Source organism: Mugil cephalus, chromosome 17 (assembly GCF_022458985.1).
Source record: "Mugil cephalus isolate CIBA_MC_2020 chromosome 17, CIBA_Mcephalus_1.1, whole genome shotgun sequence".
NCBI lineage: Eukaryota > Metazoa > Chordata > Actinopteri > Mugiliformes > Mugilidae > Mugil > Mugil cephalus.
The window spans coordinates 1,919,687-1,947,483 of NC_061786.1; the positions used below are offsets into that span (position 1 = coordinate 1,919,687).

At 39.3% G+C, this 27,797-nt stretch overlaps 1 protein-coding gene across 5 annotated transcripts in view; it reads right to left on the minus strand.

The window, feature by feature from the left end:
- The window catches only part of nrxn3a (neurexin 3a), a 142,841-nt gene that overhangs the window by 43,061 nt on the left and 71,983 nt on the right, over positions 1 to 27,797 (minus strand). For 4 of the 5 annotated variants that reach the window (XR_007114580.1, XR_007114579.1, XM_047610498.1 and 1 more), the window contains exons 8-17: positions 19,442 to 19,735; positions 18,907 to 19,054; positions 18,155 to 18,538; positions 10,369 to 10,572; positions 8,477 to 8,503; positions 6,826 to 6,945; positions 6,423 to 6,543; positions 5,951 to 6,211; positions 4,419 to 4,609; positions 3,236 to 3,409 (exon numbers count right to left, since the gene is read on the minus strand). Coding sequence is in view for 3 of the 5 variants with exons in the window: in XM_047610498.1 (XP_047466454.1) it covers positions 3,236 to 3,409; positions 4,419 to 4,609; positions 5,951 to 6,211; positions 6,423 to 6,543; positions 6,826 to 6,945; positions 8,477 to 8,503; positions 10,369 to 10,572; positions 18,155 to 18,538; positions 18,907 to 19,054; positions 19,442 to 19,735 (1,924 nt within the window). In the remaining 2 variants the exon portion in view is untranslated. The remainder of the gene's footprint in view (positions 1 to 3,235; positions 3,410 to 4,418; positions 4,610 to 5,950; positions 6,212 to 6,422; positions 6,544 to 6,825; positions 6,946 to 8,476; positions 8,504 to 10,368; positions 10,573 to 18,154; positions 18,539 to 18,906; positions 19,055 to 19,441; positions 19,736 to 27,797) is intronic. The other variant, XM_047610501.1, reaches the window with a different exon arrangement.

Sequence of the window (27,797 nt, forward strand, 5' to 3'; positions counted from 1 at the left end):
GTTGGCGTGGTAAAGAGAAACTCTGCTGATTGCATGTGATGTCACATGGTTTGTGGCCCAGCCACTTAGCATTGGGCTGCCCCAACTTTTATTTTCCTTTTTTTTAATTTTCTAATTTATGAACAAAATGTGCCTTAACACTGCAGAAGCAACCAGAAGAGAGAGTCTATTGTAAACAACACATTTTATGTGTTGTACCAATTAAAACAATTTTATGTAACTTCACCCTGGGAATTTATCGTACTTGAAATGTAAAGCCCTAAACAAATGTAAGTTGTCCTCCATCAGCTTTAATTAACCCTGTTCCATTTTAAACATGGAAATGGAATTCCTTTCACTGCCTGACATTGTTCAACTTTGTCAAGTCTAAATTAGAAAGTGACTCATATTGAGATACATGAAGCTTCATTCTGTAACTATAAATCTCAGTAGTAGTATTAGTGCAGCATCACAGAATATAAAGGCAGGAGTGCTATAACACACCGACACTAAAATCTGATGTGATTCTCAGTTTGACTGATCAACTGAGTAATCTGAGTAACAGCTTCATTGAAAGTTCATCTCATTTATCGTTACAAAACATACATGTGTAAGGCTGAAGGGAGGACGTAATCTTCTAATATATTAATTGATTTAATATAGTTAATTTTTGATAGTCACAAATGGCTTTGTGTGTGAATGATCACTTTAGTCCATCACATTTTCAAGATAATTTTTCTACTTAATAATCAGTTTTCTCTTTCAGAGTCATCACCCAGTTTCATTTGTCGCTTGTGAGGAAATGTGCTTTCCAGAAAGTAAAATAATGTACATAAATCTTCACAATAGCAGACCAACTGTTAGTCTACACAAACTCGTCTTACCCTTGGATATATGAAGATATATGCATGGAAACTTACCTGGTTAAATGATGCAAGGTGCTCTGTGCTAAGAGGACCCAAGTGAATTGATGATATATTGAAAGAGGGGATGGTGTTTTAAACTAAGAGCGACTTAGAATGAGAGAACATCTTGCAGCTCCAAGTCACTCTATTTCTGGAAACTGGTCCACTTTTCCGGTTCAAAATTGAATGTATGATGAAAGAGTGAAAAGCTTCATGATGTTCCTTCAGAGTGTTCAGCAGTGCAGTATCACCCTCTAGTGATTGTACAATGTATTGCTGCAACCTGAACCTAACTCGCTGATAATAAATGGGCTTTGATAAAGGCTGAAGAAAACACAAACCCAATTCATGTGATGAAAGCTTGTTATGAATCACAGGCAGTACATGACTATTCAGCTGATCATGATGCATTGCAACAAAGGGAAGAAAGAAAGAAAATCATACAAAATCATACAAGCACACATAAAAATGAGACATCAGAATGCCATGGACAAGACCGACAAACTGTGGTTGATGAGTTTTTATTTGGAAAAATAAATGAATCCACCATTTCTTTCTTGCAGTGCATACATTACAATGAATAGCATCATCATCAACCTCATTTGAATTGTCAAAGCAGGGAGGAAATACAGTGCACATACCGTTTTCAGTTTTGATTAATATCAAATGTCGACTAACACATTCACCAGTCTAACATGGGGCTCTGTAAATTGATGTTAAAAAACACACAGTACACTCAACTGCATGATATGGCAGGCGTAAGAAAAAAACTGCTGTACAGAAAATGATTTCCATGCAAACAATAACAAGTTATGGAAGATGGCTCAGAACCTTGGATGACAAAAACAGCCACAAAAAAAATGCTCAACTTGCACAGGAAGATGGAAACATTTTGTTCACAGTGACATTTGCTTGCTTGTGCAAAATGTTTCAACAGCCCATTTTGATGTAGCTACATACTGAACATTTGGAAATTAACACGAAACATATTAAAACCTTTGGCAAGTTTTGCTTTGTGAACAAACTGCATGGGCTGGAGTCCCAATATGGCCTGATACAGATCTGATGGCCAGATGTAAAACCGCACATCCCAATTCAGAGCCTTTTTTTTTTTTGTTTGTTTGGTAGTTTCATTGCACTTTTACTTTTTAAGTGCACCTGCAATTGACCATTCGATAAACCTCTGGCCCAAACAACAACTGTCCAATGTTAACTATAACCAACACAGATCTATAGAAGTAAAAGTAATGAGCAAATAGCATCATTCTCTTAAGTCTAACAGAGAGTTTGGCTTGTATTTTATAAAATTTTGACTGTGTAAATGTGACCCAATATTTATTTATAGGTTTTAAATTTAGTAATCTGATTAACTGTCTGTGTAACTGCAGTAATTGTATGTGGGATCTGCCAATAAGAATGATCTATAATGAACACTGTGTTTGAACATATCCTTTGTAGACACTGGAAGACCAACCTACTGCAGGTTATTAACGTCTGACACAATCTTGACACACGGAGAGGGTGCCAGAGATGTAGTTTCCCTGGGACCATTTCACATTTGCCAAGATTTTTTTCTCTTTTGTAGCCAACAAATTATAATTCTGAAAATGTGTCTTGGATTAATGTACTGTAACGTGCTGTAAGTTAACTAACTGTTGGGAGTTAGAAGTGAGAAGCCACTTATGTCTGTTTTTGTCAAGGACTGATGGTGCCACAAACCTGAAGTACATCTACCAGTGTAAACTAATGTAAACTACATACTCCACATATGTAGAGCACTACATATTGTAAATTGACTGCTGAAGTGGAAAGCTTCACAGGCAGAAACAGAAGTCTCATTAACTAAGGGGACATAGTTTAGCGAAGGGTCAATTGAGTATGTTAGAGATTTGAAAATGTATGTAAGGACACAGTGTTGCTGTGAATCTACACACACTATGTGCCTTTGGTCCAATACCCCTGAACCATTATTAGAAGCTGGCTGTGGTATAAACTTTTATTTATTGAAACATTCACATGATTCAGAAAAAAAGCATATAAGATCGAAAATTATATTTTGCCGTACTGGCAAAAAAAGTTCTGTAATAAGGATTGTGACGGCACTGTACTTGGATGACCAATGTGGCCAATAAGGTGGTACTGGAGATGAGGAAGTGTGTGATGTTTGGTCTAGCACTGGGCAAGTGAGGCAACAAGTACAGTTAATAGGATGGAGTGACTTCCATATGGATGTAGGACTGAAGAACTACTGTTTGCATTGAGCAGGAAGAAAGGGCTCCTGGAGCTGGAGTTGGAGTTGAAGTTTGTGTTGTAGTAGTCTAAATCAGGCTGAGATTTGAGGGACGGTGTACCTTCACATCCACGTTCAATCTGCCCGCTGCGAAACAAGGCATCGTTGAGGAGATCCGGCAGACGACCATTGAGGTCCACAGACGCCAAGCAGCCCTGGAAGCCTTCTCTGGAAGCCACCAGTTTAGGGAGGCTGCCATACATGCCTGGACCCAGGCCTGCGATGAACAGATCACCTGGGCCATTGAAGAAGCAGAAATGGCAGAGGAGAAGTTCAAGTTGACTTATACAGAAACTTGCAGGAAAAGGTCGGGAGCTGTCTTGCGATAAAGATTTAATTCAATAACAGGTTACAAAATCATCTCAAAGATAGTGCTTCTATCTTATATTATTCCTAAGGCTGCTTCTCTTTGATGTAGGCTGAATACCAACAATGGAAACATCTCACTGAGGTAAACAGACAAACTACAACAGCAAGTTCATTGTTCATGAGTCTACCTTACAAGAAGAATGGTGCATATGGTAGGTCTCTGGCATTACCAAAAAGCACCTTGACACCCCACAACCCCAGTGTGAGAATTTTTTATGGACAGGTTAGATTAAGGTTGAATTGTTCAGGTATGATTTGAAGCTGCTTTGCTGGTGCTGGGTCAAGACAGCTTATAAGCTTAAGGGAAATACAAATTCCCATGTTTAGCATGTTACAAGAAGGCTGTTCACGGGCTGAACCTTTAGAAAACCAATTCATCATCAAACAGATATGCAGTTTTTGAAGAAATCTGTCAAAATCCAAGGACTCAATTTACAAAAGATTACATTCCGAATGTCTCGTTTATGTATAACGAAGCTATGGTGACAAAGTAACATCCTTTTAAATTCAGAATACGGAGCACAAATAACAGAATTGTGCATTGTGTTTACTGGCACTGTAGAGAAATTGGTCAAGATGTTTCTGTGCATGCTTATACAGTATCAATTATAGTATCAGTTATGTGAGATGCTGAATATCACAATCACTACATGTGCATGTCTTTTAAAACAATGTTCATTAAACATTTAAATTGCAGTTGTTTTATGTAGTAATATCTAGTACTATCATACCGACTGTTCTGCCTTACATGAATTCTAATATCAACATGAAGAGGAAAATAAGAAGAAGAAAGAAATTCAGTCATGTGCGAACCACTGTATCAAAATGAAAACACAAAAGGAGATATTACCATATACCATAATTTCTAAGCTTACCTTTAAGGTCCAGGTTCTTGGCCCCATTGATACTCTGACTAGTGACTGTAGCATCTACTTTCAGGGTGTGCGTGTTGCTGTTGTCACGAGTAATGGCCACATTGTGCCATTGGTTGTCATTTAGCGCCTTTTCACTTTTGCCCTTGATAAGGTTTGGCCCATTTCCAAGGTCAAAAACATAGTGGATGTATCTGCAAAATATTCAGACAGGGTCATCAGGTTTCTTCCAATCAGATTTTAGCTTTTTGATATTATTAACCAAAGCATTGCAAACAACGTAATGAGAGGAGTGAGAGTGAAGCAACTCAGATGTTGAGAAGCTAAAAAAATGAGAAGAAACTATAAAAGTCTGTAAAGATAAAGAGCTTCATATACTGTACAGATGCAGTGATGTCTTTGCATTAGGGGCTGGTGAGGCATGGCCCCATCAGACGGCGGTGCTGTGCAGGGGAGGATTATATGCTTTGATAAGTTTTCCTGTGTAAGTTAATAATAAATTCAACTTTGCCTCCAATTAACTGTCAGTTTTCATTTGATGAAAACAATTTCCTCTATAAACACTTCTTGTAGTGTAGTTGTGTGTGAAACAAGGGCCGGGGACTCCACACTGCACCTTGCTATCTCGGCTAACCTAGTAACATAACATACCTGTAGCTAATTAATTCACGTTTCATTCATTCATTGTATGATGAATCGATATGACTACCTGGCTAGTGTACAATTAAGGACTTTACCACTAGAGCAGAAGTTGGAGATAAAAGGTTTGGGACCACATCAATGGCATGATTTAATAATTTCTCAAGAAGGAAAAGATGAAACTAGGACATTCTACCAGGAGTGGTTTAAGCAGAAAACTTGGTTAACCAGAGCTTGTCAAAAAGGCGCTTGGTGCGTCTAATTTCTTTTTAATCTAAATGGAATTAATGATGTAGTTTACATAATGTAATATTATATTGAAATTTGCGTAATGCTTAACTGGCGATGTGTGTGTGGGACACAACCTCATGGAGTTGTTTACCTTGTAGAGCTGAAATGGCTGGTTGGTTGTGGTATTGTGTATATATTGTGTGTGGTCGATTTGTATATTGACCGCTGTGAGTTGGTTGTGTGCCATTCACGCCATGAGTTGTGCATTGTGTATTTTATTGTTGTCGTGTCACTGTTTTAATCTTGTGTATTTGATATAAGGAGAACTTTAACATGATATTATGTCATCACTGATACCTCCTAGAGAGAAGGTCCAGGTTCGAGTCTCACTTGGGCCTTTCTGGGTGGCATGTGCATGTTGTGTGGGTTTTCTCTGGCTACTGTGTTTTTGTTGTGAGGGTATTAATTATGGTTTGTCTGGATTGCATTATAAGATTTTCCTTCATGGCCCCACCAGAATTTCCAAACCAAAACCGTCACTATTCAGGAGATAATGCACCCTTGGTTAATCCTTATTACCACAATGTTGGCACACTGTCATTGATTCATTATTCTTATTAAAATATAGTTTATGCTGGAAAGAAAATCTTCAAAATAAAACCTACCCTTTAACCAGTTCTACAGCGATGAAATCATTGCCATCTCCAGAGTTGAAGAGTATGAAGCCATCTGGGGAGGTGGTCTTGAACTGGAAGAAAAGGTGCATGGATGTGTAGGCCTGCAGGGTGGCCAAGCTCAGATAGCTGCTCTTGGATTTGAAGGTGACAGGGTCGGCGATAATGGAGCGAATCCCAAAGCGGGCGTTGAGCTCACAATAATCAATATCACCGTTCTTGCACAGGTCAATGTAAAGCATGCCGTTAAATCTGGAGGATGGAAAAGAACAGACGATGAGTTTTGTGTCGTTAAAAAAGCAAAGAGTCCAGATTGCGTGTGTGAGACCTTTTACTAATAAATGTCCAGATACTTGCAAATAATCACCTATGAGATTCAAACTCATCGTGTGTAGCTGCAGATTAATTTAGCATCTGATTTACTGCTATCGTAAAAGTAAAGCTAACTGCGTGTTGTAAGTACCTAAGGCTCTGAAGATGACCAATGAAGCTGGACGGGATGCTGGAAACAAATCGGCGCTCAGTCATGATGCCTGTTTCAATGTTGTGGAACTCCAGTCGTGTGTGGTCACCCACCATTTGGCCTGGAGATGGGGAGGGTGCAGGGGAAGGGTTGAAAAGAAAGACAAAAAACGAAAAGAAAAGAGAACACTGTCTGACACTAACACAAAAGGGCTGATTTAAGGAGAAAATTACATTAAGAGTATTAAATTAATTCAAATGTAACCAATGGTTACACACTACTTTTGTATGTGGTAGAAATACATACTTTTTCTACCAATTGCCTATGTCAACACACCACTGTGCGGCGAAAGTACACTGCTAAAGAAACATTATGAACATTTCCACATGATGTCAGTAAGTACCTTCTGCTACATCATCGTCAACCGTTAGCTTGTAGGATTTGCCACGACGCACCACACGCACTGTATGCCATTCATTATCATTGAGCTTTTGCCCAGCATACAGGGTCTCCGGTCCCTTGCCTGAGAACAATGGTCAGTCACAAAGTTAAGGACATCCTGAGCCTTAAACCAAACCTTTGTTTTCCCACTGGTCAGCCTGGAATTGCTGACTGGAATTCTACAAGTTGCCCAATAGCTTGCAATTGGCTTTAGAAGTAGCTTTTTAAACTAGAATTGATTCCGTTGGGAAACAAAGGTTTGGTTTAGTCAGTGAATTACACAATGAATATATACTGCACACAATTCTTTATATCTGAGCTTTGAATTCTCCAGATGTTAAACTTCAGAACATAACTATTGCTCTTAAATAGTTTGACCTGAAAAAGGCCAACTAGTAGAAGAATTGCTTTTACTCATCATAGGCTTATAGCCCTTTGGTTTCTCTCCTCATACATTTTCTGCATGCTCATCGCATCACCACCATGATATATACTGGTATTTTGTATATAGTAAATAATGGCATGGTCTTATAAATCCTTTACCTAAGGAGGAATCTGCTGTATGTTGTCTTATTTGAGGAGGACTTTGAGGAGATTTGTTACATACAATTAAAAGTAAGTGAATTTTTGGTCTCTACAGCTCTCTGTATTTATTACACAGCCCAGTGAAATGCGCATTTTTGGATTACTTGAAATACTAGCATCACACAACAATATACACTGCATTTCCAAATATAACAATGCAATTTAACGTGTCCAGTAGCTAAATTTTAGTTTAAAGAGTCCGTTTCAATTTTGACCAGAAAGTTCATTATTAGCATTTATTTTTGGCTTTTCTGTTTAAATGATTTGGCTCTTAAATTATTTATCAGATCTGCCCTCACTGAAGTTTATCCACTGGGCACAAGTCACAAAATAAATTACATTTTGTTTTTCCATAGTTGTTACCTCGTCGAATGGGGACAGTTGCATTTAAAATGATTCAGGCTGTGTGTGAGTGTTAATTTCAAATGTTTACTGATTTCATGTGTGTTGTTGAGTTGCATGATCTTCTTTTTTTTTTTTTTTTGGCACGGTAAGTCAAAACTATTCATCACCATTTACCACTGGTGCCTGTGGTCAAGCTGAGCTACAAATGTGAAGTGAAATTGTTTTAATAAAGGTGAAATATTTTTTTAGCCGTAAGCCTTCCTGAACTGCCCGAAAATCGATACTATATTTCTTCAAGTATAATCTGATATGTGAAAAGAACCAAGGCCATTTTCACACAGCCCTTTTAATTTGTATGTTGCCTTTCACCTGAATGTAACTGCTTCGCAAAGACATACTGCTCCATACTCTTGTGTGGTAGATGTTTTTGGCTGATTGAATGGAACCCCCACTGACCTTAAAGTGGCAGTACAAAACCTTGAGCTGGGTGACTACTTCTTACTCTAGCCCAAAATCTGTGGTAAATTTTTATAATGTAAAACTTAAATAGTACTATAAATAGTCAAAGTGACCGATGAACTTCCTCCTCATCATCATAAGCCACAAAATATATTTTTTAAAAAACAAAAACAAAACATCAGCATCAACATAGAAAACAAAATGAAACTTGAGTGTTAACTTACTGGAGTTACAGTTTATCCTGATACAGTCTAGATGGGGAAGAATAAATGACAGATGAAATTGCATCCTTCAAGGTTACTGCTGCAGACATCCAAAAACAAAAAGTCCACCCTTCCGGGGACGTACACATGCAGTAGGGCAGCCATTTTATTAATTATATTTATTGGTACTTAGATTTAACTTTAAGCCAGATAATCATGGACTAAAGAAAACATTTTCAAATGTCCAAAGTTTCCATTATTTAATACTTAGATCAATAAACAAGACATGGATTTGCACTTCTTTGCTGACCATTAACTTGATTAATTGTTCAGACACAGTAGTTACAGAAAAATGGCCACTTGTAGTACCAGCTGCATGGATTTTCCAACCCAACACTGACTATTTGACTTTAGATTTAAGTCTTGGAAGGAGAAAAGTCAAAGTCTCCGGCTCCAAAGCCTCTGCACCAATAATGCAACACCGATTAACCATTTTAGCCATAAAACTTTGAATTTAATTAGAATGTTCTATTTAGAAAATTAATAGTTTATTTGAGAGTAGTGTGATAGAGAGGGATCATGTGAAGCATCTGAACTGGAGCCAGAATGGCTGCTGTATGCAGCTGTGAAGACAGTAAGGGTTGGTCACCATGTGGCTGGTGGTTTCATGTGTCGTCAACCGCAACAGAAAAGTGGGAGCAAACAGCCACGATCCAATCAGCACCAGCACCATGCAGAGGCACAGGAACCCCAACCATCAAATCACAAGCACTACCCTTCTCCTACACATGGTATTACGCTAGATCAGAAGGTAGTGCAATTCATATTTACACCTTTACATACGATAATTGCACAGATTTACATAGGCTAAAATATCACATGAGCACTGACCAAATAGAGCTGCAAGCATTTTGGACAAAATCTAAGTTATGTCTAACATTAATATATCAAATCAGTCATAAAATCGACCAAATATATAACTAAATGTGGCTTTGTAAGAAAGCTAATGCCTGCTATCACTCTTACGTTTCATTTAGTGGACATTTAAGTGTACACAGAATATATCAGATGAGGTTGGTGACTTGTTCTAATTTATTGTTTTACATTATGATTGAAGGTGTTTGGAAGCATTTGGGGTCGCAGCCAGCTGTAGGTTTTGCTGGGCTCTGTTCTCGGGCTGTTCACCTGACGGGCCGCAGGCTTAAGGCCTTTGAAGGGGTGAATACCATCTTTTGACAAAGCATGATGGAAAATGGAGTTGACAGGTAAAGAAAAGGAAAAAAAACAAAAAAAACAAAAAAACAAGACACTGAAAAAGAACAAGATTTCTGTAGGAGATACCATCATTAGCAAAGAAAGAAAACACCCAGAACAACAGGAAGGTGGCAGAGAAATTGCTTGATGTCGGACACAAAAATGAGGTTAGTGAGAAATACAAGAAAAGATTCTTCTAAAATTCTAACTAGACTGTGGGACTTTTTATTCAGAGTCCTTCTTGTTTTTATACTCTACAGCACAATGTATATTCTGCTTAGCATATTGAGAATATCTCAAGAATATATATATATTTTTTCAGTTTCAGACATGAGCCAATAGGGTTACCACTGATATAAGATGACTTAATATTAACCCTAAGATGTTATCCAGTAAATAGCTGTATTCAAAAAGCAGTTAAAAATTCTTTATGTGGATAATCTGCAGTAACAGTCATGCAAATAGAGGTAAAAACATTATATAGTAACAGGTATCTTCCAAAGCTGGTAGAAAACTTTAATGGATTATAGTGATAAGTAAGAGATGAAAAGACACAAATAGAGAAGTGAGAGGAGAGGAGAAGTTACCGCTCAACGGCAAACCCTCTCATGGTGAAGGTGGAGGTGCAGAGGCAGATGGGTGAGTGGGGCATACGATACCTAGGTTGACCGTGAGTTTCACGCGACTCCCATCCAGCTCCAGCCGGAGCGTGTCGGCTGAGTCTCGTGAGGTGGTGGCCATGAGGAGGCCGTACGCCCGCTGGGAGCGAAAACGCAGGGACACGTCCTCCGCCTCAGTGTGCATGATGGTTGGCATCACCACCTTCATATACATGCTGCCGTCATAGGAGAGGATGGAGGCCTCTGCGTGGGGACGTCACACAGAGAGATGTTAAGTAAATAAGGCTGGAAAATGCCCTGGATTCTTCTAGTGCTCTGTCACTCTAAAGCTAGTATGTGCTCAGGGGTGATAGGTCTGCCAGGGTGATGTCAATTTAATCATCCGTTGATACTTGAAAGGTTCAGTGTAGACACCTTTAGTTTGTTGTGGTGGAAAATGTGCATGGATCCTCCAGGTAGGCTTCATACACACAAACACCAATCAGAAATATCATTATGACCATCTTTCTAATATTGTGTAGGTCTCCCTTATACCTCCAAAAAAGTTATGGCTCATCAGAAAATGGACATGGGTCTTCTGAGGGTGTCCTGTGGTGTCTGGTATACTAATAGTATACTAATACTGTTAGTGGGGGTCTTTGGGTTCTATAGGTTGAGAGGAGGGTCCTATATGGATCACCCAACAGATACTTCAGTTTGAAATCTAGTGAATTTGGAGGCCAGGTCAACACCTTGTCTCATTCTTCATGCTTTTGGAGTTGTTCCTAAAGCATTTTGTGTGTGTGTGTGTGTGTGCGTGTGTGTGTATCATTCTGCATCCTGCTGGGGATGGCTGCTGCCATCAAGGATTGTCATTGCAATGGGGTGGAGGTGTCTGGTCTGCTCTAGGTGGGTGCTACATGTCTAAGTAACATCCACATGAATACCAGGTCCAAAAGCAGAACTGAATTGTCAAGATTGTCAGTGTTAGTTATTTCTCCTGTCAGTGGTCATAATGTTATTCTTGATCAGTGTACAGTACATTGTATACATGAACACTCCCACAATGATGTGCTGGGTATGTCTTTATTTCTGTTGGATGATATATGTGTGCATTTCACTGAGCACTTTCCTCTCACATTTAACAGACTGACTGTACTGCAGCTTCTCCTCTGTCCCTCAGTGACCGCTTTTTAAAGTACTATCAAAATGTTTTCATTGATTGTGTTTGCTACTGACATTTCAGCAGAAGTCTTCTATCTGTACAGTGTGCTAAGCTTTCTTTTGTTTGTTTGTGCCTGAATGCCTCCTGGAAATGGAGCTCCTGCTGATCACACGCTCACACTCAAGACCACAAGATGCCACATTTTAATCGGTTTACCAGATAGATACCCTTGACCACAGTTCTTAAGGTTTTGAATTAGACTATCCATAAAATCAACAGTGGAATGAACAGGAAATCCGATTATTTACTTGATATCGCTTCTCTTGGTGGTTCGAATTTCAAAAGAATGTGACGATCAATGAAGGTAAACTATTTGAAAAGTGTCCAGAGTAAATCTGAATTCTGAAAATAAATCTATCTATCTATCTATCTATCTATCTATCTATCTATCTATCTATCTATCTATCTATCTATCTATCTATCTATCTATCTATCTATCTATCTATCTATCTATCTATCTATCTATCTATCTATCTATCTATCTATCTATCTATCTATCTATCTATCTATGATTCATAAAATGGTTTCTTTTTTGCCTTTTTTTGTTACTTATGATTAATCATCTCACCCTGTAATTTCTCTCGACTCAGACATGAGTACCAAAGCAGCAGGTGCACTTGGAGACCTATCACAAAGACCTGCCACTTTGCACTTGTCAATTAAAACGGGGGCTCCATTGCCAACAGCTAATCCCTGCCAAGAGTGAAGTACAGTGAACACCTCATTTATTTGGCTCTAAGAGTGGTGAATTAGCCATGTCCTCATCTGACTGCAAACAGCTAACACACTGCTTTGTATGTCAGATTGTCCAGAATACCATGCTGTGATTGGCTTGTGGATATGGCGATAGTGATCAATGGAAGGACATCATAGGATGTTAAAATGCGTACATATCCACACACAGGGACAATTTCCGTCATTTAGTGTCTAAGTGATTAACATGTTATTAATGATGTGTATCCTGCCAAACCACAGAGATACAATATGTTCCCAAACGCATCTTGTCTACAGCTGATAAGGCTTCAATTTCCGTCTGCTTAATTTCTGGAGATGATGCGAACGTCTCTTGCTGCCTAGTTGGACACATCCTGTAGCTTCTACTGAATTTTCTGTCTTAAACAGGTGTGTGGCATTTGCCAGGAAATAAAGACCAACGTATTGCCAAGCTTCCATTTACTGTCCTTGTCAGCGAGGAATGAATTTGGAACAGCACTGTATGCACATGAGTCAGTTGTGAATATGAATAATGGGCTGCAAGTTAGAAAAAGTATTTTGCAGGTACTTATGCAAGGTGTTAGCCACCTGCTGTCAAATCTGGAGACTTGGATCTATGTCTCACATTGTGCAGACATTTAGACACACGGAACACAATCTGATTTCTAACTCTTTCACTGAGTCCAGGTTCCTTCTCATATTGGACATTTCCATTCACTGTCCGCAAGCACAATACAACATAGTTTACCTTGGTTTACCTAAACCTTCCTGCTGCCATTTCAAGGCATTACCACTCACATAAGGTGGAAAAAAACTGAATAATCTTTAGGTCTTAAACACCAGGATTCATGCAAATCTGCCCCAATCACCATGTGATCAGTGACATTTTCACTTTAAGGCCCAGTCTCTGTTCCATTTTATTTCACATTCACCCAAACCTAAAAAGTAGGCCTGAATGCTGTTCCCCTCCCTTCTTCTGGCATCGTTCAAAGGTGATTATTTATGCTGTCACATTAATTTAATATGATAAATTATCCAATAATATGCTGAGGTGTTATGCGTCCTCTAAATGTCCTTTGTTCCATTTTACCACACATCTAGAAATCTGTAGTTGTACCAAACAACCACAGAGTGGAGACACAGGCCGTGTGTCTACTGAAAAAGTCTGTAGGCAAAACAGGAAGAGAATAACCAACACACAAAGAGGAAATGATTTAAAATGCCGAAGACTAAACTACTCAGGAAGAATATACCTCCGAACTGATGGAGCATGGAGAAGGAGGATGTGAACTTGATGGCCTCCAACCAACCTGGTTGCTTCTTGTCTTTGAACTATTTGTTACTGTAAATGCTTGGGTCTGCTTATCACATTGTAACCTCAGGTGAAAATCTGTCCTTTTTGCTGACACTTCTCTCCTTGTCTTCCTTAGTTATGTGTACTCCAGTGCTCAGTACACACTGACCCACACTTTTGCTTTTTTTGAATATATATATATATATATTTTTATTCTTAACATCTAAAATGTATGTCATTTGCTTAATCTGTATAAAAATGAAAATGAAAGTAAAGTAAAAATAAAGTAATGAAACATACAATATTATTTTTTTTTTACTGGATTCAGTTTAAATGCAAATGAATTGATCTAAAGGTAAAAGCCATTCACATTTGACTGAATGTATGCTGCATTTCATGACTTGTCTTGACTGACCTTGACAGAATCAACTTATTTATTCATCAGCATCTACAAAGATAAACCACTCAAACAGTAGGCCCACATCATGATAATTCCAAACACACATATTTGACAGTAATTGAATATTTTAGTGCAAGGGTGCTCCAAATGTAAAGCACGTCGATACCAGTGCAGTTAGAGCACTACTGTAACCCTGATTTAAAAAATGTTGGCGTCTTTCTCATCTCTTCTAGTAAGTGTTTCATCAAAGGAAATCTAAATGCAGCCAAATAGTAATTTAAACAATATAGATATTAACATGTTATAAATGCATTAATACATAGAGACATTATAATAAAAATCTAAGTGGCATGCAAAATGGCAGGAAGAAAGACAGAGGCATATGACATATATGTTAACAGAGCTGTTTGTCTTCTGAGACGCTAAGCCTTTGTTCACCTGTGTGCATGCTCAACTTCACATGAAATAAGTGGCCATGTTTGGTCAGAGGGATAGCTGGACTGCTGTCTAATTGACAAGGTGTCAGATTACAGGCACGGTGTGATAAACACAATTTAAATTCTCATTACAGCTCTGAGCTGGGCTGTCAGATTAACTCTGACATGTCATATTTCCTGGATGCATCTGTGTCTGCGCATGCGTAATGAACGGCATGAGAGATAGCTTCAGCAGAGTGTGCCCAAAGGATTGATACACTCATAAGTGGCTGACCTCACCATGCTACAGACCCTAATACATTTAGTCTGATATTAATTTCCTGCTCCCACTGTGAAGAATTATAAGATGCTGTATCAGGAAACACTTTCAGGAAAAGTCCCATGGGCGATAACTAACTAACTATGTTGAGCCCTCAGTCCTAACCTGCCTAGTAAAAGTCAGCAATATTGTAAAATACAAAGTCTTTCAAAGCCTTCATTAAATACTCATGAGCTAACAGAATAAGTCCCTTTGTAGATCAGTCATGAGTCATGATATTTCGATCATTCTAGGTTCAATATATTATTTACTAGCCAGATTTTTTGTTGTGCAAACCTGTCCATTTAAAACATGGAAATACCTCCTGCGCTGAATGTAACATTCACATAGAAATTTGAAGTTTCCCACCCTCCATTCTAGTCCGGTGTGTAGAAGGGTTTAAGTCAAAATGTTATTTAATTTTAATAGTAAAGTGTTCATCAATTCATCATCAAGGGAGCTAATGAAAACACAAGTATTTGTTGTGTTTGTTGTTGGTTTTATTACCTTGGTAGGGGTCCTCTATAAGTCTATAGCCCTTCTATGGTTCTCACTGTGTTGTATGTTTCTACAGTACAGTACAGTTCTAAGAATGGACAAACTAAGTGTCAGCTCTGGATAAGACCTTTCACATTTTTATGTTGAATGGTCCTGCACACTGAAAAGGTAGGGTCTTGGTGTTATAGGTACCTTTATGCTATATGCCACCAACTCCTATACACTGGTCCTTTAATCCTCAGATGAGACTGTTTTAACTTTGTTTGGACTCAATCAAGATAGACTCACTACAGCCTGTGTACAATGCATGATTCAGAGTAAGAGTTATAAGGTTGTCTACAGGGTTTTTAAGTGCACCCCTCTCCCCTATGTAAATTAGTGGTAACTAGACAAAAAGAAAATGATTCTCACAGCAAGTGTAAGAGGTGATTTTCAAGAGCAACAATACATCCCGGACTCCATTACTGAACTAGTTCTGTCTTGTGCAGTGGCACATTATTGCTCTGGAGAAATTAGTTGAAGAGTCATAGATTAACAAGTCAGAGCTGTGGACAAATGGTCGGTAACACTACACAGAACAGGAAATATCCACAGGGGTAAATGAGACTAGCTGCAAAATAAAATGGCTGTAATGGCTGTGGCGCGAACACACAGACGTGAAAGCATTGTATTGACCCTAGACCCTTTATCTTAAACCTAAAACTAAACTTTATTCAAACCCTGTGTGTCACTAAAATGTCAAGATGTATATTATGGAATTAGGTTGTGCCTATCCAGGTCAAGTATCCACAGCATCACTCTGTAAACATGTTTATGTCTCAACATGCTAGGGAGGCAGACACGGTCTCTACGTTTAAGGTCAGGCTTAAGACTTTCCTTTTTGACAAAGCTTATAGCTAGGGCTGGACTTAACCATCCCTTAGTTATGCTACTATAGGCCTAGGCTGCAGGGGGGCGATACACTGAGGACATGTCCTCTCCTCTTTCTTCTCTGACTCCTGTCCTCTAATATCTTATCATTTTATTTTCTATCTCTTATAATTTAATAACCACTGTGTCTCCCTCTCTCCCTTCCCCTCCCCTCCCCTCCCCCTCCATCATCTTGTGAGGGTCTCTGGTCTGGAGTGCTGTGTATCTGACCTGTGGAGCTCCAGTCTTCATGGCCTCCTCCAGTTGTCCACTCCTACCTAGATGAACAATTCACCAACCTGTCCATGATTCCTGTTATACTCACAAACTGTCTCACAGATCATCAGCTATGTGTTATATTACTAGTAATATAACACATGATGATCTGTGAGACCCTACATGTTTCCTTCAGCTTGATGTATGCATCTATAATCTTGTTTATCTTGTTTCTCCTGTTCTTCTTTTCTCTCTATCTTCTCTGTTTCTAACCGGCTGGCCTTCAGCAGATGGGTCCCTCCATATGAGCTGGGTTCTGCTCAAGGTTTCTTCCTGTTAAAAGGGAGTTTTTCCTGCCACTGTTGCCCTCAGGCTTGCTCTGGAGGTTGCAGGCTGGTTTTTGTGAAGCGTCTTGAGACGATTTGTATTGTTATTGGCGCTATATAAATAAAACTGAATTGAATTAACAATATTATGTAATACGTGTATGCATGCACACACACTTGCATGCTGTCGGTAACCAGATTACAATGTTTTAGTGTCATAACTGCTTTGCAATCATAGAAAAGTGTTACTTTAAAAGCAGCCTCTATGGATGGTAGATAATAAAACATCTTAATGTGAACATTATTACAATATTAAAAATGACCTTAAAGTAGCATACAGGCGCAATTGTCACACAGAAATCTAAACACATAACGAAAATAATAATGTTAATGAAAATGATATTATAAAGTCTTGACTATCTTGGTCTCCTGGTGATTATATTGAAATATTTCAATCAAGGTGAAATGTACACCCCATATCAGATTGACCCACTGATGCCCCGCAACTTTCCTTTTCAAACTAGAAATGAGACTCAGAGGAATTATCATCCAGCAGCCCAATGGATCAAAAAAGAGAAAAAATGCTATAGCTGATGAGATATGATCAGGAAGCTGTTATTTGATATGCTAAAAAGCAGTAGAAGCAATTTGTGGGGGTTAGGGATGTGGAAATTAGTTTCCAACTCTAATCAGTCTTTATTAAACTGTCTGGACACCATTATGGAAACCGATCAGGAGGGCAGGGGAATGCTCTCCCATTGGCAGACAGCTGCTTACGTGTGAAGATGCCATGTGTGGCATGGGAGTGCTAAAAGACATCATGCTTCCTCAAAACGGATGAGAAGAAGGAAAAAGTCTCAGGTCACAGGACATTTGGAGCTTAGCCCTGAAATCCTTTTTTAGTTTGAGATCATTGATCAGTCACAAATATTGTACTACAGATAGTTTGGAGTTTCAGTTTCTGACCTGCTACTAACTACATGCACCTGAAAGGTTTCAGCTAATATAGAGCAGGTTACGGATGGAGTAATGCAGGTTCAGAGTTTAAGCTTACATTATTCTAAGATTGATGATGTTTTTGTTTTTTGTTTTCTTTTTGTTCTTGTGGACCATAGTGCAAGAGTCCATTTTTCTCCTTCACAGGCCACTGTTACTTCATCTTCATGTCAATATTGAATATTGCTCTGAGATTCCTGTACTAGACTAGACACTAAACTAACTTAAAAAAAGAAAAAAAAAGAAAAAGAAAAAAAATAGTGAATGAAGTGTTGGTTGCAATAATCCCAAGATCTAACATAAGCCACTTGTGGTTCAGATCACTGTTTAAAAGGTGTTGATGAAACTCTTCAATCAGTTTTCCCAATCAAAAGCTGTTTTTGGGCTGTCAGTGAGAAGAACTGTTTCGGGGTCTTGTTAAAAAAGGCAAAACAATGATTGTTTGCCACTTGTTGCTTCGGTCCTCTAGTGTGTCTGTACACACAAATTTTATAGTGGTTTCTAGGGAGCAGTGTATGCAAAGAGACACTTACCTCTCTCACAAGTGCGTGACCAGTAGCCAGTGCCAGTGCAGTCGCAGATGAATCGATTCCAGCCTTCTTTGCAGACACCTCGGTTCTTGCATGGGTAGCTCTCACACTGCTTGCCCGGTTGTTTGTTACAGGAGGGTTTGATGCCAGCACCATTTTGTGCCTCCGCAATCTGACGGATGTCCTTGCTTTGACCGTCAATGAAAAGATCGCGGATGCAGCCCACATAGCCGTAGTTGAGCATTGCTGTCCAGAGCTCAGTGGGCAGGATGAGGTTAGTGCGGTCAGTTGGAAGCCCCCCCAAATACATATCACCCTCTAGGTCCAGGATCTCATTCTCGCCACTGGCTGTGAATGGTGTCCTCCTGCTGTTTACTGAGATTGTGCCTGAGGCGGGGACAGAGGGAATAGAGATCAGGTCCACGGAGGCCACAGTGGTATATGATAGAATAGTAAGGTCAGGAACAAAACACTCTGTTTACATAATGATGGAGGTGATGAATCATGACATTATAAAGCTCTTTTTTGGAGCCATTGTATTTCTCTCGATGAATAACTTCTACTAAATGTTTGTACAGATGTAATGAATTCTTATTAAAAAATAAGTCACTCTCACCAAACAGAGGTTTTGGTTTACTTGTATTTTGTGAAGGCCATTCTTATACTGCAGTACATTAAAAACGTGATTTTTAAAACATACTTCTGAAAAAATATTAATTGAGCTCTATTAGAGCTTTTCAGCAAACATCACTGACCTGAGCGTCCATCTCTCTGGATGTCCACATGGTACCAGGCCCCATCATTCACCTTTGTCTGGGTGGCTTTCACCTTGATAGTGCCTGAGCCCATGTCCAACAGCAGGTACAGGCTACCATCCAACAGCTCCACTGCAAAGAAATCCACCTGAACAAGAAGACGACAAAACATGGTTACCCTTCTATCCTTTTTGTAAGAACAGGATCCACATTTCTGTCTGATTCTGGTAATTAACAAGAAACGTGGGAATACAATTTCTTTTACATAAAACCTCATAATCGTTTTATGATATTTCTGTAATGAAATCTCTTTTGTTACACGTTTACATCTCCCAATCTAAACAAAATTGTAATGATGCATGATGCCAGGGAAAATATTCTGTCATCCAGGCCTTAAGATCAAACATTCTGCCAAGAGCAAATAGTCCCTCCAAACACTTTGCTTTTGATCTAATATTTGCAGATATCATGAAGATCTTATCCCCTCCAGGAGAGTTGAAGAGTTAACATATGAACATGTGCACCATGAACTGACCTTAGTGTTCTTCTGGCTGCGGGCAGCATCTTTGCGCTCCTGGGGTTTGCCATGGGTGAAGAGGATGAGGCCGTTGGGTTCTGTTGTGCGAAAATCGAAAGAGATGGACCCCATGCGCTTGGTGTTCCACTTGGGGAGACTGATGTATGCCTCAGGGGTCTCGAAAGATATGGGGTCCAGTGTGGCCACATTCTCACACTTGTAAGATACCTCGCCCTGGATCTTCATCTTGGGGTCCACAATTCGAGCCAGGCGGGACAACTCAAGACGGATGTCATTGTTCTTATACACAATCTGTGAAAGGGCAAACACACATTATGGATATGTCTATGCATCGATATTGTCAAGGATGCTTTGGTACAACTGACTAACACAACTGAATTACAACATTTTCAAGTCAAACAAGGAAAGAGTTGTAAAGAGTCATCAGTATTTTCCAGATGACTATAAAGAGTGGTTGTGATTTTTTGTCAAAATTATTCACTTAAGTCACTCTGTTCAGACCACAGATAGACTCCAGTTCATTGCATTGGCCAAATTGATGCTGTTTTCCAGGGATATGGGCAGTGACATCTTCCATCTGAGTTTGGAGCCAGAGACTGATCAGTGGGGTCCAAGAGTGGAACCACACAGAGCCACATTATTGATGACCTGCCCACACTTCCATGCGACTCACTCACATTTTGGTTTCATTAATACTACACTCTGCTCTACCTCCAGTTCAAAGAAATGCTGGATAATACACTATACTGTGTGCTTATTGATTTTTTCCTACTCTCACGCTCCTGTGAGACCGTTTTAAGGAGCAGTTGGAATGGCAACTGGTAGTCATCATGATGTCACATCCTGTTTCTATAGCGTCAAACTAAAATGAAATCTATCAGAAAAAAATTACACTTGAATATGCCTGAACATTATATTAGTTACCTAAAATGAGAGAAACTACCCTTCTCTAACATGGAGGAGATGGAGCTTATGACCTGTACTGCAAGCCAGACACCAGGGGGAACTGTACGTGCTTTGGCTTCACTTTTAAGGTCATAGCATCTGTATCTCATACCGTGGAAACAACATAACTTGAACTAAACTTGTGCAATTGTGTCCTTGTACACAGTATATTTATTTATGGCTACAGCTGCTGAAATTGACAAGTGAGTTCTGTGAAAGTGCAAATGCTAGGTATATTTCCTGCAAATAGCTGGTTCTAGAGTGACAATATGCACTGCACCTGAAAATTGATGATCATTATAGGGATATATAATAATATTCATCAAAATCAACAGAAAGTAGTCAAGTAGCAGTGCTGAAATTTTCATCTCTTGAAGAAGAGGATTAAGATTGTTCTTTGAACAAATCAGAGTGTGCTATGCCTTCCTAATACAAACAAAGATTGACTTTAACCCTACTGGAAGTGAAGCAATAAATGCAGTAAAATGAATCTACAAGGAATACGTCACCCAGGCAATTTCAATGTCTTAACGCTTCCTTTGCTCTCTGTGTTTCTGTTTTAGTGCCATTCTGTGCATTAAAATGGTTAATTAAAGGTTGTTAACAAACTGGTGTTTGGCCAAGGCAATTTATAATTGAAAGCAATTTGTAGAATAAAAGACATAGGTAGGCTATGGCTCAGTAGGTAGAGCGGGTTGTCCATGAACTGAAAGGTTAGCGGTTCAATCCCCCGAGTGTACCATATGCCGAAGTGTCCTTGAGCAAGACACTGAACCCCCTGAACCCCCAGTTGCTCCCAGTGCAACTCGTGCTGGTGTGTGAATGTGTGTGTGCTTGTGTGAGTGAATGGGTGGATGTGTCTCTGACTGTAAAAGTGCTTTGAGTACCTTTGAGTAGGTAGAAAAGCGCTATATAAGAGCAAGACCATTTCAAATTCAATTCAATTCAAATGCTGTGCAGAGAGATCTTTCTCCCTTGCCCTCCATCCTTCTTGGAGATGTCCTCTCTTCTGCATCACTGTGCTTAGACCGAAGTTTATTTAATGCTTACTGGAATATCGGCTGTGTTATATAATCCGCCCCACCCACTCCCCCTGCTGCCCTCTAGTATTTCCTCTTGTCATACACAACGTACAAAGTGCCAAAACCCTGTATTCACCAGCTGGTCTCAAACTGCGTCTGTGTGTTGTTTGCTTAGGGGCAGGTTGTGTACAGTGGAGCTTTTTTCACTCGACACACCCGCCTGCTGCGCTCTACAGTAAGGCTATGAGAGTAAACCCCTCAGTTGTCTAACAAGCTAAACAAGTTGAAACTCAGCAAATTGAAGCTGAACATTCAGGTGATGATGCTCGACTGGCTCATCACTACATGATGTCTCAGTCTACTTGGTGACATTTTTACAGCACACAACGTGGTTACCATAGGGTGAAAGGGGCCAACAATTCATGTCCTTCTCTAGTATATTTCTTTCTACGGCATCTCTTAGCGATAAAAGAGTGCTGCGATGTGTGGCAAGGAGGTACGATCCAAAGGCAGGACATTCACATCACACAAAGCCAAGGGTTAAATGAAACAATTTCTGTTTTAATGAAAACATACTCAAGGTAATAACACAAAGCACTGCTATGAAAACACAGGTAGATTAAAAAAAACAAGAGCTGGACAAAAATTCACGAAACCAGTGACCTCGATGAGAAGAAGAGGGACATTAGGAGGAACAAGGCAACGGCAACATGCAGGTAAAAGGCAAGACTATATACACGCACAAACGGCCTGATGAGTAGCAATACACAACCTGGTCTCACGGGGCCGGATTGCAATACATATGTGAAACTAATAAGGGAGGAACACACAAGGAGAAAACTATCAGCGGGAAAACACAACCAGTAAGAAGTTAAAAATCTAAAAACAGTTAATATTAAAAATATATATTTTTTAAATATTAAATATAAATTAGAAACTTAAAAACTTTGGGTCAACCTGCGCACACATATATGAATTGAAATCATATTAATCTTTTTAAACTCAGAGCCCCAGAAAAAAAATTAAACATTGCTCTCTAGTTAGAAACAAATAGGTCCTATTTTGTTTCTAATAAAGTGAAGAAATTGTGCTAGAAGCTGAAATCTTTCAGTCACTGTCAGATGTCATAAATCAGTAGAACACGTCTACATATAAGAAACATGTGTCACTTGCCATTGTTTGGACTTTCTCAACTTAGGCATGTCTGAACCAACTGCCCTGAAGAGACAGGTGACATGATTGACATTAGCGACAGGGCTGGAATTTGATCTGACTCACTGCTCTCTGTATGTTTAATTCTGATGACTTGTCAGTTGCATTCAGTTACTTCAGAGTACGAGAAGCATTAATAATGACAGACATTATTACACATAATTTTTTTTTATTGCCTCTGTGTGATAGTCAAATGTGCTGCAGCAGTCTGACATCCAGGATGCAGGAAAACAGCTGATCCTTTTGCACTTAGCTGCTTAACTCTGTTGCTAATGTCAACTAGTATGTCCTGCCACCAGACTGCATTTCTAACCTGTAAACTGACAGCAGATAGCTGTACAGCTGAAGGTTTAACTTTGGCTTCATATAGCGCTGTACCTGCTGTCTTTCTACGGACTGCCTCATTTTATTAGTAATTTCAGTCATTTGTCATTAAGGCTTTTGCAGTCATCATGCACATCCAGCATGACACTGGATGTGCAAGCGAACTATTTCGAGGGTTAATTCTGCCCAGCTCAAACTTAAATTCATCATCAACAGCTAAACTACGCTTCCAGATAGTAATGGGTGGTGTTTGTGACCATACACTACAGCCCAGCACCAGAGGGCAATCAAGATATTTGGTTCTTATTTCTGGGTAGCTGTCATTAGGTCCATCTTTATATATTATTCTATGAGTTTGAACAAAGTCAAATGACTACTTGGTTTATAAGCAGCCTGTCTGCTTAGACATATGTATTATCCCCTTGTGTATAAGACAGAATCCATACTATACACTGTATGTTTGACAGTTGGTTTATTTATCAGCTAAAAGGAACAAAGATATATTTAAAATGTTCTGAACACAAAATGCCAAAATAAAAAACAATCCTCACATTTTTAAGGAGGAGCCAGTGAATGAGTTAGTTCTACTTACTGTTAATAGATACATGAAGCTTGCTCAAACTGCAAATTAAAAAAGCACCATCATAGAATTTGATCATTACTCCAAATGTGTTGTTTAGCTCATCCAGATAGGGCAGTTCTTCTTTCAGACATGTGGTGGTGCTGCTTCTCTGCTTAACCAGTAAATATCTTAAGAAGGAAATGCAATGAAAACACTATGCAACATCTTCATGCCCCTGCAGTCTGCTGAGTTAACCCCAGAGCCCAACCACAGATCTGTCTGCGCTGCCTGCATAGCCAGACACATGGTTCACATTTCTCGCCGTTAGGCTGGTTTGTAACTGCCTCTCTTACTTAAATGGGCGACTGTCCTACCAATGATGGGAAACAAAATGAGTGAGAAACAGCAATCTTTCATCACAGCAGCCTAAATGCTGTCAATAACAATGGGAGGATGGAGTCACAGAGGGGGATGTGTGTGTAAATTGAAATCTGTTCAAGTGGAAAATTGAAGGCCTTTTTCCCCTCTAATTCTCTGGGCAGAGAAACACCCTCTATCTGTCTATATTTCGGGCACATGCATACACAAAACAAACACACCCTCTCCTCGATTTCACTTCATTATATTAATATCTACACCACTCCTGCTCTTTATCCTAGCTTCTGTCAGAGGGTGCAGCAGTGGCTGAGTGGGTAGATTGAGGGGCCTGGCTGAGATTATCAATAATCCACCAGTAGATTTGACAGTAAATCAACTCATCCCTTAAGGTGCTCAGGGACTGGATAGAAAATTGTCTTTTTCTCTTCTTTCCTCTCGCACTTGTTCTTTGTTGCCTTTCCTTTTGTTTTTGTTCCATTCATCCTCCTCTTGCTCCCCCCTTCCTCTCAGCTGGAAGCAGTCATGGCTTCTCCTGCTCTGGCTGAGCATAAATACCCCAAGCCCCTTGAGCAGCTCCAGCACTTCCTCCAAAAATAATAAGCATAAATATAAATCGGGCTCATTCACAGTAAAGAATCAAAGCCACATATACTTTTAAAAATATAATGATACATTTCTTTATTATTTTCCACTAACAGTATAGTAAATATCTTTTTGTATTGAGTATTTTAATGTAATGTATTCTTTTCAATAAACTATTAACAATTTTAGTCAACTGAAGTCTGTGAGTTTTTTAAATGATGCCTCAAAATACAGTAGCTGTACAAAACCATTGCAAAAGACACTTTAGTTAAGCATCTGCTTAATTTAATTGCCGTAAATTCATGTTATTAGAATATGGCTCCAATAAAAGCTCTGTGACAGGAAAATGGAAAACACGGGTTGCACTTTTAACAACGACTAACATGGTTGTAACAATTTCACTATTCTGTCACATTTGTGTATGATATTGTGTATACTGCATGGAAGAGCTGGTATTTGCTGTTCTACTCAGATAGCAATACCCACCAGTAAGCAATAGATGGCTTCCGATTAATAGTTTACTCGCTGCCTCTGCATTGCACAACAAAGAAAAATAACCAAAAAAAAAAAACATGTTACATGTAATGAAAGAACGCTGTGCAGACCCACCTGGAAGCCTGTCAGACTGCATTGCAGTGTTTGCAGTTTGCCAGGATGACAGTATTTAAAGACAGAGCTTCAACTATATTCAGAGGCACATGGTCAGTCTAGAACAGTGACAATCACTGGCAGCTAGCCAAACATTATGGTCGCTCAGATGAAATTATTATCCAGGCTATAATGGGCCTGTGTAGGCCACAGCATCCATTCATTTTCAAGGAAGCTGATGACGTGACATTGACTTGACAACATCAAGTCTTGAAGCAACATTTCAAAGGCGAATCACAGACAGTGTAAACGGCCAGGTTTAACACATTTGTAGCTTTTGTTGCTCATAATGTGAACACAACATGACACATATTGATTGAAGTTCAAGATGGACAGACCAGGCTAATGTATAGGTTATGGGATACTGGCTGCCTAGCATGGTAGTTGTATAGTAAGACTGGAAAGTAAATTATTTTACTTGTGAATTCTTTCTTAGAGACAGGTAACTGAGCACCTATCCTCTACTTTCTTCTCTCTCGCACCGAACTCCCATCCTCTATTTTGCTTTCTCCCTATTACTACTAATGCATTTGTTTGCTACTACTGAACAACTCTTTACCAGTGTCCCTCTCTCCATTTCTGTTTCTCCTCTCCTCCCTTTGTATTTGCATTACAATTGGATTCTACATGTACAGTATGCTTTAGACAAATGAATGTTTATCTCATTTCTCCTGCTGCTCTCTTCTCTTTTTCTGTCTGGCCTTCAGCAGTTAGGTCCCTCCATATGAGCTGGGTTCTGCTCAAGGTTTCTTCCTGTTAAAAGGGAGTTTTTCCTTGTCACCGTCACTTTAGTGCTTGCTTTGGAGGTTTCAGTCCGAGTTTTGTAAAGCATCTCGATACAATTTGTATTGTTATCGCTAAATAAATATAATAGAATTTAATTGAATAAATAAACAAGTAACAATAAATGTCGGAACAGGCCACCTCTGGTCACTGAGTGAAGTTATTGCACAAGCTTGATGTTAGAATACTAAACACACATTTATATATACAATTGACAGGTAAAGTATATTTGGCTCTTTTATAAATTTATTTGATTCTGGTGGTTTTCTGTGATACTGGAATGTGCTACAAGTCAAAGTTACCTGACGAAACAGCATGATGTCAAGGTAAATATAAAATGTCATCAGCATGTATCTATCTGATATTGCTAAAAACTAGCAAAGCAAGAATTGCGCCCTTGTAATATTGCTTTACATGTATATGAAAAAAAATTCAAAGAGGTGTAGTCGTAGAATGTAGGTGTGATTGTGGCTAAAAAGAGGCTTACCTACGACACCTGTTTTGCAAGAGGAGGTTGAGGTGACTTCTTTACGTAAGTGTTCATTTCTGCACTGTATACGATTTCCACTAACAGACAATGCATGCGCAACTGAAATAAATATTTATAATGTTGCTACCACTGTGGTCCGGAGAGCCATAGAAGATCCAAAAGAGTACCCAGCCCAACTACTAGATCCAGGAGTGAGAAGATGTTGATGGTGTTTATGTCTAAGATAGTCTTTTTGTGGGAAATGAGGGAATTAACAATATGCTGACACACATACACACACTGCATGAGGTCACTGTACACATTTGCCCCTGCAGCATCATTTTTGACAAAAGACCAGCATAAATCATATAATATGTTGTGGCTTTAGGCTGAAAGGAAAGGAAGTGTGGGGGGGGGGGTTATGCCAGGGTGTGGAGGTGGGAATGGAGGGTGTAGCTGACAGCTTGACAAGTCACTTTCAGGTTCCTGCCACATTTGAACAATAAAAGCAAAAAGGCCTTTGAACATGCAAAGGGGCCTTTATCAGCACACCACAGATGCAGGCTGCAGGTTAACATGAGAATGAAGCATGAGCACAGGTTGATAGCAGGCTGAGGAATACCCAAATTCCCTCCACACCAACTCACACACACAAGGAATACATGCATACGCAAATATGTAAAATGTTGCGCAAAAAACCTGTGTTAGCATGTAAGCGAGGGTGTGAGCGACCGAAAGTGACTGAAAATGTTCAACAATGGCCAGATGAAAGAAATCCATCACTGCATTATCTCCTTCACCAGGCTTCCACGACACACATCATTACACACACACTCACACACTCTTATCGGTGTGTGAGGATGAGCAGTGTAACACAATATGACTGAGGCTTGAAATTACCTTTTTAGATTGCAAGCTAATATAGCTACCAGATTTCTGCGTTTTCATTCACTCAGAATCCACACAAGGTGGAATGAAGCTTGTCTATCACCAAGAAATACCCAAGAGTTGGACAGAAGGAAACGATATGTGTGTCCTTGGAGTCTTAAAAGTAGAGCAGCTGTAATGCAAAGTTTACTCCTGGTGGTGGAAACACAAAATCACTATAAAGAATTCATCTTCTGGAAAATTACGGATTTTTCACATTTTATTAAAAATGTGTACATAGTCTGGCTAGTTTGCTTAAGTCTAAGTTTGGAGTCAATAGTCCTACTGAAGTGGACACCTGAACACAACATGATATACACTTGAGTGTTATTCTCAGTGTGAGTGTGTTTGTGAATGTGATACAATTGTCATCATGCCTATGTGTTTTCCTTCCCCATAAATCCCTGTGTGCAGGCAAAAGTCACCCCTTCTGTATATTCATTGGTTTAATTTAGATGCTAGTCTTGTAGTATTATTGCTCACATGGTCCTGACACGAGAC